We start from the raw sequence: 13,098 nt of genomic DNA on the forward strand, positions 1-13,098 counted from the left end.
GGCAGGTGCATAGATTTGGAGAACTACCAACTCTAGAGTCATTATTGAAATAGGCTATTTGTTATATAGGGGGGTTAGTTGTTCATATCAGATTTAATATAAATCTGGAAGTATTCTCTCAATAAGTAGAATCCAGCCATAGTCATAGTCACAATACTGGAATAAACAGTAGCCGACTGCCTGAAACCAAGAGAAAGAACACCAATAAGCTTTCCTTTTTCTAGAAATAGAGTTGATCCTGCCAACAGATGTAGTTCACAGACTGGGTCTCCTGTGCAATTTTTTCCCCTGCTCATGTTGCCTTCACAATTGACTCTTGGAGAGGAGGAGGGAGAATGGGCAATGGGAGGAAAACTCAGTTTCAGTTCTTGTCAGTTATATAGTTCTAAACGAAGGTATTTTTCATGCTTAAAACATTTCGGATAAAATTTCTATAGTTTGTTTGCAAGCAAGTAAGAACAGCTGCATCACTTTATTGAAAGTTGGCTCCCAACAAACAAACAAAAAAATTCAAGGCTGGGGTATATCTGTGCCAAATTTCAGCCTGGAGTGAATTTTTATGAGTTATAAACTCCTGCCATTTATAATGGAAATTCTGACAGCTCTTTAACTATTTCATAGGAAACGTATGACTGCAGTACTTTAGGGAGAAGAAATATGTTCTCTTTCTGGCTGACCTTGTCTCATGATTTAGCCATTTTGGTGGTTCCTGCAATTCTTCTCCAACTGTTCAAAAAAATTACTGTACTCCTGATGCATCTTATTATCAGATATCATTGTATTGACTTCTGCAGAATAATGCTGCAATGGTCCTGTCTTGCAAGTGAGATACATTGACTGGATGAATATATTGGAGCATCAGACATAAATAGGCATTCTGTCATCTTTTCTTCACACCATCCTCTAAGAAGGTCCCTTTGATATACAGGTTGTTTTTTTTTCCCCACTAAACGTGATTTAAGTTATATTTCCTCTTATCATTGAGTATCTTCTAAGTTATTTTGTGTCTTTTATGAATAATATCTGACCAAAGGATAATATGGAGATCTTCACAATATATAATCCCTAGGGTTGAGGAGAGATTATACCATGAAAGCAAAATCATAATATGAGTTCAGCATCCACAATATGCTACAGAGAGGAGCTCTATACTGAACATGAGCAGAGTGATAGAAAGAATGGACAACGGTAGAGGTGTGTTTCCCTGAATCCGGTATATCACTGGAAAAGACCTTTCTTTTCCAGTTCATGTTTTAGAATTTCACTGCTGCACTATAATATCCCCGTGTTGAAGGTGACCATAAAATGAGAAGCTTGCACTATTGGCTGTGAATGTGAGACCACATCTGACTGAACAAATGGGAGTTCTGCATGCACAAAACTACTGGCACAGTTTTAGAGAAAAGGTTAAATTATTTGAATATAACAATGATGAAAGCTAAATGTAAAACTAGGTAAAAGTAGTGGTTCAAAATGGACAAAGCGTTCTACTTTTTAAGCATTTTAGCTCACCTTTGGAAATAGGTAAAAAGGACAAAAAGGGATGTATCATTAGGGAGGAAAAAATGGAAAGTACTTTTTTGAGAAGCCAAAGCAGTTATGCTGAGGCTCTACCCCTCTGAGCAGTTTCTTCACAGATTCCTCTTTTCATTCTCCTCCTTTTGTGACTGTATCTGTACCTTGGCTTCTGTTGACCTAAAGAAGCTATGGTTAACAGTACACAGTACAGCAGTAACAGACCCTTCAGACAGCAGAAATATCCCTGAGAGATATCAAGTGTTTTATGCTTTATTATTAAGTTGAGATAAATTATTTATGCCATTTATAAGTACTTTCATGTCCTCCTCTGAGCTCAGTTCCTATGGTCTCACAGTAATGGAGCACTCTTTGTGGCTGCAAGAGATAATCCCTGTAATTTGTAAAAAGTCTATCTAAGACACTTCTAGAAGATTCTGTGTAACAAGTTTCTACAAGGAGATGTTGTGAAGCAATGGTCTTATTAGCCCTTACTTGGACTGACCTGCATGTCTCCGAGTTCTGATACTTGAAAATAATGTTCTGGTTCAGAACGATGAAACATTTACACTCACTATAATTTCCTGTATTACACATTTATATATGCATTAGAGATGACTAACCAACAAAAAGTATAATGAAATTTTTGTTTTGATTGAAATGTGGAGGAAAAACGTCATCCACTTTTAATCTACTTATTTGCTGTCTGATGCTTACTGAACAATTTAATAAACATTGTACTAGTGGGTGGCTATCCCTACATGTGTTTTGATGTCCCTCTGGAATAATAGGTTCTGTGCTGATTTGTTCACTCTTGCTTGTTGCTGTCATTGTCTGTGTTAAGGACCATTGTTCCCCAGATAGGACCCCTGTTTTACAGAGTAGGTCCTGCTTTAGGTGCTGGACTGTGAGAAGTTTTCAAAATGTTAGATCTGACTTTTCAGCTGAAATAAATGCTACATTCTTTATCTTCTTTTTGCATCATTTTCATTAAATGTTCTTTTCTACTTTAGGAAAACAAGATTATAAGAAAACCAGGCCTATGTTAAGAGCTACAAGATTAAAAGCAGAGGCCAAGAAAACTGCACTAGGCGTAAAGGTAGAGATCTATTTGATAGCTTATTCCACCTTTGTGTATATGTTGTTTCTTTTCCCCATAGATTTACTGTGTGAATATTGATTTCTGAGAGATATTGTTTATGACACTTCAAAATCTAAGTGGAATGCCAGAATCTAAAATATTTATGATGGATTGCTTTTACTTAACCCTAAAATAACTAGAATAGTTGAAATGCTGAAAGATTTTAAGTAGTCCATGTCCTTGTTATGATGCATACTTACTTTAAGGTCAATAAAGTACTCTATGCTTAGAAAATTGATCTTTTCAGGGAGCCTCTTTACACACAGAACAAATGCTTTAACGATTTCATATAGTTATAAAAATTACAATAAACATCTTCCTTCTTCCTCTTCCTATCTTATACCCAGGAGTAATTTAATGACTGGGTTTGTTAAGTATTGTAAATTTTCGTCATTATTGTCTCAGTCTACATCCCTGTCTACTGCCTCTGACTTGGAAAAAGAAGGCTTAGCTAGCAGCAAAACACATGGAAAGGTACTGAACTTTATTTTGGAAATGTCCCTTTTTCAGGCAAATGTGGAGTATAATAATGACTAATTGGTCATGGCTGTGAATATGAACAAGGAGGACAGTTAGGAATATTTTGTGCTATCTACTACTCAGTGTGTCACCAAGATGGGATTTATGTGAATGCATATTGTTTAAGTTGCAACCAGTATTTTTCCCTCAAACTTATTATTGAATCAAATTGATATACACTTAGCTTAGCAGCAAAGGTAAAAACAGAATGAAATAAAAAAGTGGATCAAATACCAGGGTATTCTAGTGAAAGAAACTTCATAAATGTTAAAAGGAGAATATTTTCTTGTTTCTGGCAGATGAGAAATCAATTTTTTTCAAGTTACAGCTTATAGCAAATGCCAAGGTATTACTACCAAGCTGTAACAGCTGTTGAGCTGCCAGATGATGTATTTGGTTGTCTTCCAGAATTTGCTATTATAATCACGAAACAGTGCTTTCTTTTTGCTCCTGATTGCTGATCTCGATCAAGCATTACTGTGCAATGCAGTATGTTTTCACAACATAATCTCCTCAGTTAGTGCTGTGTGTCAGGTTTTAATGAGAAAAAGTAGATTGCCTTTTTTGTTTAAAGGATAGATTATTAACCTTTTGAGTTCAATGTTTTTTCCTTCCTTTCTTATTAAATTTTACTCTTTCATTTCATTTTACTTTCAATGACATGACCTTTTAAAAGTGATGTTCTACTTGAAGACTTTTACTGTACAGCCTTGTTCTTTTAAAATGTGCAAGTTTTTTGCACATCTTTCACAAATGAGAAAAATATGAACCTTGGTTCTTCAAAACCTTTCCTTATTTTCTTAAGTAATTCTTACTTTGAGGGAGAATAGGAAAGTGTATGTGTAATCATATGTATAATGAAGAATCAAGTATTAGTGAGTAAAGAAATCAAGAACCATTTATTTTGTACAAATATGTTCCTGTGTGTTATAGCAGAGTACCAGCTGAGTTTTGCCATCAAGGTGCACACGTGCTCTCCAGGTCATGGGATGTTGTGTTTCTGGGGTTCTGCTAGTTGCAGTGTGCAATGTCTCAGGTTTGCAATTCTGCCTCTGCCTTTAAAAAAAAAAAAAAAGACTTCTTTAAAATATTGTCTTCTGGCTGTAACATTTTTTGCACGCCTGGGCCTTAAAATATGACACTGAATCATCCCTAAACAGATCACAGTCATTTGCTTTGCTTCCTAATTGCTGAGAGAAGTTGACAGAGCTGAAGCAAAAGGGAAGGTAAGTTGGGCACCTTTCCCTTTGGGGATATGCTTGTGGAGGAAGGAATGCAGGGCCTTTGTATGCGTCCTTCTCACTGAGCCTGCTTAATGCCAACAACCTCAGGCTTACTAAATGTTACAAAACTTCCACTAGAATATGGGCAATCCCTGTAGAATAAAACTCTGCACTTCTACTGACCCTGCAGCACTCAGCACACAAGCAAGGCATATTTACTGTCTCGGGATAAGCTTGCACCTCTTCCCGTCTCACAGTGACAACTCTCCACCCTGCTCTGTCCCTCCAGTGCAGCAGAGTTTCACCATGGGCAGTGGATGTGCCTGGAATCTCTGCAGGGAAATGGCCCTCCCTACCCCAGGAGAGGCTGCTTAGGGACACGGCTTCTGTGTCCCTGTTGTGGGACCCCGTAACCTCTCCCCATCTCTCAGGCAAGGCTTGTTTTGCTCAGTTTGCTGTACAAGGGCAATCTTCTTACATTCATCCTCCACACCCATCCCGGATACTTCTCTGTTGTTTTCTGCATAAATTTTGAAACAAGAATTCCTTGAAGTCTCCTGCTTGCTGTGACATCAGGCTGTTATACTATTCCTCGTGTCTGTGGCTGTCAGAAGAGTCAGCAGAGCTGAGGTCCCATCAGGTTATGCACATTCATGAAATTATTTTGAAGCTTAAGTGTGCATTCCTTTAATTGTTTCCTAATATTCAGAGCTTTTGAGTGTGCCTGAGCTTTTCCTTTGGGAATATATTGTTACAGTTGTCACTTCATATTAGCAAAGTTTTCTGATGGTGATAAGCAACATAATTCATTTTCCAAAGGCTTGGATTTTAGTCTTTTTATATGATATAGGACCTGATTCTGTGCTGTAACAGTTGATTAACTTCAGTCTGCACTGAGGAAAAAAAACTGGTGCAACTACAGTGCAATGTAATAAGTAGGCAGCACTTTAAATAAAAATGTCTTGTAAATCTTTGAGAAAACACATACATATGTGTATTTACCATATATGTTATTTGTTTATCCAAGTTTCACTACATGATGCAGTATACAGCATAATAACATTTCTTATATTAATATTTTCTTATAAAAAGCCAAGTTGCACTTTATAAAAATATTGTAGAGGAAGGATATCCTTATCATACATGTAGAAATACAAGTTCTCTAGAAAAGCAGAGTATTTTTATAATTCTGTGAAATAGCTAACACAGTAAGTACCATACTGCCACTTAAAATGATTGGATTTTTAGTGCTCTAGAGCTGTTTTGCACTAGTGTCCTGAAAAGCTTATATTCAGTAGTATTTATGGGGGGGAGGGAAAAAAAAGAGGACTGGAAAATAATGAAGGGATTTTAGTCCTTAATTTCTATGAAGATTATGAAATCCCACTGTTGTGTGTTTCACCATGAGAGCTGACAACATTCACTTAAAAAAAAAGGCCCTATAAATGACATAAAACTTTTCAGAACCAATCCCCTGGAGATCCTTCACATTTCATCGCTGGCATACTAATTAGCTTGTCTTGTCAAACTTTGATTGCCTTGTCATTTTAATGCAAGGTTTAAAGTAACAAAGTTTCTTTCAGTCACTGCCATTTAGTACTTTTTAATTTCCCCAATGAGAGATTTTATCCCTGTTGATAATGTCAGAGAAGCAGCTAAGCACTAATAACTATCGAAAGTTAGTTCAAGCAGGGTGACCATGCTAGTACTCAAAGTGTAATGTTTGCTTTTTAAGCATGTTTAAAAATTAAATATTGTAGCAGAGCTATTGTGCTGGCTCTGTTTGCATATATGACACTAATGCAGACGGTGCCAAAACATACGGTGTGTCTTGGAAAAGCAGGACCCGAGAAACAACTCGGAGAGAAAGCGGTGTGCTGTATGTCTCCTTGTGTTTGGACAAGACAAAATTCTTTGCCAAAAAGGGAGCCTCTGAACCTTCTCTGTGTGGTCATTTTGTTGTCCCCCTGTGGGGAATTCATGCTGGTGGAAGCTCACCTCTTCATCCTTACCAGGTGGAGCACCAAGGGGTCTGCACCATCGGTGCTAACTCTGCTCTCAGAGGGTGAGGAAGAGGTGCCAGCAAGAGAGTGGCAAGCAGAAAATGGTTTGAGGAATGTGGAAGCTCAGTCCCAGGTAGCTGGGTGTTAGTATGCAGAGGCCAAAACTAATGGGAATTCTTGGGGAAAGGTTTTTTTCACAGGCTGCAAGAATGAATCCATGGTCTGTGGGAGAAATTATGAAGTTTTCTCTCTTCTTGTAAGTCAGACACAGTCTGAACGGTAGTATTTTACACCCACTTGCAAAGACATAATCGACTGCAGAAGACCACTCCATAGAGAGTTATTAGCAATGTAATACATTGATTGAGCTAAGGAAAAAATGTTTCCTAAAAATGTGAGAGCTTACTGTCTGTTATTCTTTTACATATCTATTTAATCTATTGTGTAGCTAGCTAGCTCACTGTTAAGAGTTTATCTCATCTGGAACAAATTATGTATGAATAGATAACAAGACATTCCTAGTGTATTTTGGCAAAGGGTATTCTCTGATTTCGTACTGTTCATAATCTGCTAAGTTAGTGTACTATATTTGCCAAGTTGGGAATATGGTTTCATAGCTTTGCAGAAATTAAGGCCACAGGGGACTATTAGATCATTTGATCTGGCCTTCTATATGTTACAGATCATAAAATTTCATCCAAATACTTTCTGGGAAGTCCAAGCACTTTATAATGGCCAAAATACTGGGTCTTCAAATCAGCTTATGTGCCTCACATCAAGAGCAGGGCAGCTTAATGTACCACCAGTGACCAAAGGGTGATATTCCCAGTGATCCCAGCAGTCAGACTTTGATCCCTGATCTTGGAATGGAAAGAAGAGCAAAAAACCCTAACAAAGAGAAAAGCAAAATCAGATTGCTCCGATCTGACCCTGGCATGACCTGTACTCATAAGTACAGTAATCATGGTGGCTTTGAGCATGTGAACAAGATGCACCAGGAAGGAGCTTAGGAGGATTTTCTGTACCATCTCGGAGCAGTAGTCCCTCTTTCTCAGGCTTTGGTCTGTACTTATGACCAATCTCTAACACTTCAAATGATAGTTGACAACAACAAAACCTCAAATCCCAGAAATGAAATCAATACAATTGGAGGGATATTTCCTGAAAGAGAAGGAAACTTCTTTTAATCCTGTGTAGAAAAGTCTGAAGCACTGAAGCATGAGATGTCACTACTTTCAACAATCTGGTACTTCAGGGGTTGAGAATATCGCACTGACAGTGTAAGCAATCCTAGTTTTCCTAGGGCTCTGAAGGAGGGGAGCAGTCTGGAGGGCCAAGTTCACCAACTCCAAGTCTGGCAGCCAGGACCTCCTTTTCACACAAGCCCAAGTTGAAGTATTCTTCACAACAGCTAAATAAAAATGTACTTTTTTTGACCATAAAAGACTCACAACCATGGAAGTCCATATTTTCCCAAAGATGTAATTGGAATGTTTGGTCATTCTTGCTCCTAGGAAGTGGCATCTTAATTCAAGAATGAGCTTATCTAGCCACAGCTTCACCCTTGTAAACAAAAAAGTTCTTGTAAACAAGGTAGACGGACCCCACACTGTGAAGCACCTTGCTTAAATATAGGTGTATGGCATATATGGTTATATGCTGTAACCGAGGTACCTCTTACTGTTCTCTGTGAAAAAAATAAATTCCAGTCATCTCCCTACTGGAAATCCCCCTGCCTTTGCACATCCAGAGATCACACTTAAATCCAAAGACCTTTTTAGAGTCACAGTGTTGCAAGGCAGAGTCCTCTACTTTGTAAGTACTGTCTACGTCTTTGATACTTGTATATATTATCTTGCATTTAGCTATATTCAAATAAAGCCTGTTGCTTTTTTATCATATAGCCATACCTTTTAGATGACTCTCTACCTTGTTCCTGAGTAGTTTGTTCTGTTTATTTGAGAACATAATGATCTTTGGTCCATCTGAAAATTTTAACAGTAAATAATTTATAACATAAAAAATTAGAAGTTAGCAAATTACTTTTGTTGCCTTTTATTAGGTGTAGAATGGCCTGCATTGAGGAATTAAACATCCATTTTAAAATAGGATTTTGTTAAAACTCTAAAAAATGGTCACAGAGAATGTCCAAATAAAGTCTTCCAGTTAGAAATTATATGAGATTACAAGGTTCATTGTCAAGTCCATGTATGTTTGTTTTCCTTCTACAGGTATCCTTCGTCAGCATGATTTTCTTTTCATCTCTTTTTCAGAAATAGCTAGGGATAGTTTAGCATTTCAAAGACAACAATTTGTGGTACTCTTTCACCTATTTTTAAGGTGGTTTCAGATAAAAAAGTACAATTCTTTTTGGGAGACAGTAAAAAACATGTAAAAAAATCTCCCGAGAGTGTTATATTTCTCTGTATGTGTAGGATATTATGCTGACATACACAGTGTCCACATTTGTGTTATTATAACCAACATTTTTTCCCTTACCCCTATTTTCTCATCTCCTGATTAATTTAGATCCCGACTCTGCAACTTGCTCCATGAGGGTGACTCTGAGGACATTATCCAAGTATTTTGGCATGACAGACGTAAAACTGACAAAAAATGATAGAAGAATTAAATCTACATTGTGCTGTAGTGGCATGTGTTTCCTTTATGGAAAAGTTTCTGAAAAACTTAACCAAGTTGAAATCAGTAGAGTTCTACAGACATAATTCTAAATATAAGAGAATATAATAGAAAATTCTGTTCTTTTTAAAGGCTCCTATGACTGTACTTTGGGATTTGAGAGCAGGGATGTTATTTCCTAGCATTCAGTACCATGTTATAAAAGAAAAAAAAGGAGAATTTTTCTTTTCTGTGATCATTTTAAGTTTATTTCTATAGGACTTTTTCTGTATTGGTTAATTATTCATGATTAAATCCTCTGAGTAAATGGATTTCACAAAGGGATGATGGGGATGATCCATAAAGTGCAAGAGAAAGGGAGCTATATATGCCGAGTGGGGAGTATTTTAACATTTCATTTCTATGCATGGCTTAAAATACAAATAGCAAAGCATGATAAGTATAAAACAAATTAAAATGACAATATATACTGTTGTTGCAAAGACAGTGTAGTGGTGTAGCATCTCATTTGCTATTTACATTGCAAAATTTATGTTTATAAATTTCATAAAGTGAATGCAATTCTTAAGAGACTGCGTGTCCTTAGCTGAGAGCCAGGTGTCCTTTGTGAGGCCATTTATTTTAGATTTTTGTTACTCTGCCTTCTTCAGTAGCTCAAAATTAAGGTTCTTTCTTAATTCTCAAACCTGGAATTTCAATAAGGCTTTTCATTCCCTGGGTTAATAAATACTGATCCATCCACCCAGTTCCTAATGCCTGTGTAAGGAAAGTAGTAATGTTATCTCACTGTAAAACTTGGGCAGGGGAATTAACTTCTCCCTTCAAAGTAGTTACTGGGCAGCCTGAGAATAAAAATAAAGATTTTTCCCAGTTCCACTTCCTAGAAAACAAATCTTTAATGCAAACATTCCCCAAAATTTTGCTGCTGCTACCACAGAATTTCATAAAGGAGACTGCGGAGAAGGGAGAGGAAAGGTGAACCTATTGTAAAGCAGAAAGCGTGGCAAGCGTGGCATCCAAACAAGGGAAAAACTTTTTAATACTGGAATGAATTTGCCTCTGTGTCAAGTGTGAACGGTGCCTGCATTGTACGGTTTTGTTGTCCACTCTCCTGAGCAGATGGAGCTTGCAGTTGTATGTCACTTGTTTATTACATCCTCTTAAGATTAGTAGCTGTGTGGCCAGATGGGTCTGGGAGCACAGCTGTGGATACAAGGAAATAAATGAAACCTGTCTGATGCTGCCATGCCCTTTTGTGAGATACTGACGTGTGGCAACTGCAACAAAGCAAAAATCACTTTCCTTTAATATATTAGTGAATTAGATGTACTTTCTTTTTTTTAATCAAATCATATGAAATCAGGAGGATGAGGTTCAGAGGATGGTATAATTCTTAAGAGGAAAATGTAGTTGAAATCTGTAGCAAACAGCCTCAGCAAATTTACAGGAGCAATTTTAATGTGGTAAAATAAATTTGAAGTACATCTCAATTAATCACCTGTACAAAACGTAAAGCAAAGTTTTCTATAGAACAAAGGCTCCTATAGAGCATACGCCAACTAGGCAGTAGTATTTCAAAGTTTATTAGATGGCATATGTTGAATTATTGATCCAACATTCTGATAAACTATATAATGCATTCATGTAAATGCAAATGAAATGCTGTTCTTTAGAAGAATGCCAGACTACAGGCTAGACTTTAAAAAATGAAACTAACGCGTTTAACTCCTTCATGGCAGTGGACACCCAAAGTCAGTCACAAAGCTGCCGTGATTCTAGAGATACTGGATATAGTGTAGGTCTTCCTTGAGCTGTCATCCTCACTCCTCTTCTAGTCCAAGAGAAGAAATAGGCATTTTTAGGGAGAATTCACCTGACCTCTTTTAGAGGACCCAATGAATCTTACACTAAAGAGGGTCAGATGGACTGCAAAGTGTGACTGATTGTGTAGGTGAAGTGTAGGCAACTCCTTGCAGTCCTACTGGCAGAGTAGATTTGATGTAGTGTCATTTTACCAATTCAGATTAGTTGCTATAAACCTAATTAACTCTTTTTTTCCTCTTGTTTTAAGTATGCAGGTGGATTGTTCTGATACAGATGGTTTGTGGGTTAACGTGAGGCTGAAATTTTGAGAAGAGGTTGTTGCTTCTTTTTGTAAAATGGTTCTGGAGGAGTGCAAACCGACTAAGTCCTTTTGAGCACCCCAGTACATGATTTTAAAAATGCATCATAATGATAGGGAAGGAAGCAGTGCATGTTGTTAGCTGTGGCACTTTCCATGAGCTGAAGGAACATAAGGATTTTTCTCAAATTTCTATTTCTTCTTTCATTGTCTAGCAAAATGAGTCAACACTATACAGAGTGTGCTGTGCTTTCCAGCAAAATAAAAACTTAAAAATGTGAAATACTGTGACTTTGAAAGTAGTGTTATAAAGAGGTTGATCATACTATGATTTAGTATATCTTAGATCTAAAGTTAGAGCTTAGAGTCCAGCCTTAAGATAGCATATGATGATAGGCAGTCCCATAATGAGTATGACGTGTAGTACAAAAACATTTTTCTGCTTCTGAAAGCTGCTATAAATCATGTATACTTTGGAAGACTCTTTTATGTTAATTAAGGAAGATGCAGCAAGTTGCAATATTTTATGGGAAGAGAGGCAAGTGCAAATTGTTGTGCTTTTTGCCTTATTGCAGAGAGGAAGGAAGAAAAGTTTCATCCAATTCTGAAGGATTTTGTAGCTCCATATTGTAATGCATGCCAGGAGGTTGGGAGGTAGAGGTAGCAATTTTCCTTGACTTCCACCATACTGTGTTTGCTTCATTAAAAAATTACAAATTTGTTGGCAAAAAGCAGTAACATATTGCTAGAAAACATCAAAATTCACAGTGTAAATTCATAACTTAAATTTGTGTTCAAAACTGTGGTTTGTGAATTCTGTCTTTTCTTTTAAAAAAGGAAGGAATAGCATAATAAAAGGACATAAAGCTCCTATTTCTAGGTCATACCAAAGATCTTTAAGCCAAATATCCTATTTCTGGCAGTCTATCAGACTCACCAAAGTATTTATTAAGTGAATGGATTTTATAACATTCTGAAATGGTAATCACAAAGAAGGAATCATTAAAGTATCAATGACTTATGCACTTACATATTTCTGATGTTATTTTGATGTGTGTTATAGAATGGAAATAATATTTATTCCTGATTTTTCTGAAAATATGTTAGTATTTCTAACAAGTGTTGTTTTATTTTTTTTTTCTCTTATTTCTACAGGAAGTTGCCCTTGTCCTTGCAGCTATACTGGTATTTTTGTTGGCTTTCTATGCTTTCTTTTATCTTAACATTTCCAATGAAGTTGACCTTGATCTGGATCCAGATGAAAACTAGCAGATGCAATGAATCTACCATTAAGATTTCTTCTACTTGAACAAGACTACGTAGGAACGCACAGTCCCTTCACTGTGAGACAGTAAATGATGCAATTTCTTGCAGTCCAAATTCATAAGAAAGTTTTGCAATATGTCAATCACTTTTACATTCCAGATCTCCAAAATAACAGAATGGTCATGCCTGGCAAGTGTATTTGGAACAGTACAATACATGGAGTTTATTGTTTATTGTTTACATATTTTTTTTTTTCTCAAGCAGAGAACTTCGATGTCAAAAGACAGGTGCTATTATTATCATGGGTATTGATACTGACTTCACAGGAGGAGAGTCTGCCTTGACTAAATTTAGGAATCAAAGCTTCCTAACAGCCAAATTAGGTTCATTTTCCTTTCCCAAAAGAAGGCAGTAATACCAAATAAAAAGTCTTTTCTTGATTTGATATCAAAAAACTTTCATCCTTTCTCTCCCTTTAATCTTTCTTCTGTATGTGTGCACGCATGCACGCATGAAGATGGAAGAAATTGTAGGAAAAAAATATCTTTTTAGAAGCAGTCTGTCACCTCCTGTATGGACTTAATTTTATGTCATCCCAGATTCTGTGTGCCCATATATCTGCAGTAATTTTTTTCATTCTTTTGCCAACTGTTCAGCACACATGTGTTC

The 13,098-nt window shown here is 36.7% G+C and overlaps 1 protein-coding gene across 1 annotated transcript; it reads left to right on the forward strand.

Annotated features, from left to right (window-relative positions):
• Positions 1-2,528: 2,528 nt before the first annotated feature.
• Positions 2,529-12,849, forward strand: TRIQK (triple QxxK/R motif containing; the record flags this gene model as incomplete). Its single annotated transcript, XM_010172385.1, has 2 exons — positions 2,529-2,614; positions 12,319-12,849. Coding segments are annotated over 2 exons (200 nt in total), but the record flags the coding sequence as incomplete, so codon positions are not given.
• Positions 12,850-13,098: the final 249 nt, after the last annotated feature.

Source organism: Antrostomus carolinensis, unplaced genomic scaffold (genome assembly GCF_000700745.2).
Source record: "Antrostomus carolinensis isolate BGI_N321 unplaced genomic scaffold, ASM70074v2 scaffold56440, whole genome shotgun sequence".
Lineage (NCBI taxonomy): Eukaryota > Metazoa > Chordata > Aves > Caprimulgiformes > Caprimulgidae > Antrostomus > Antrostomus carolinensis.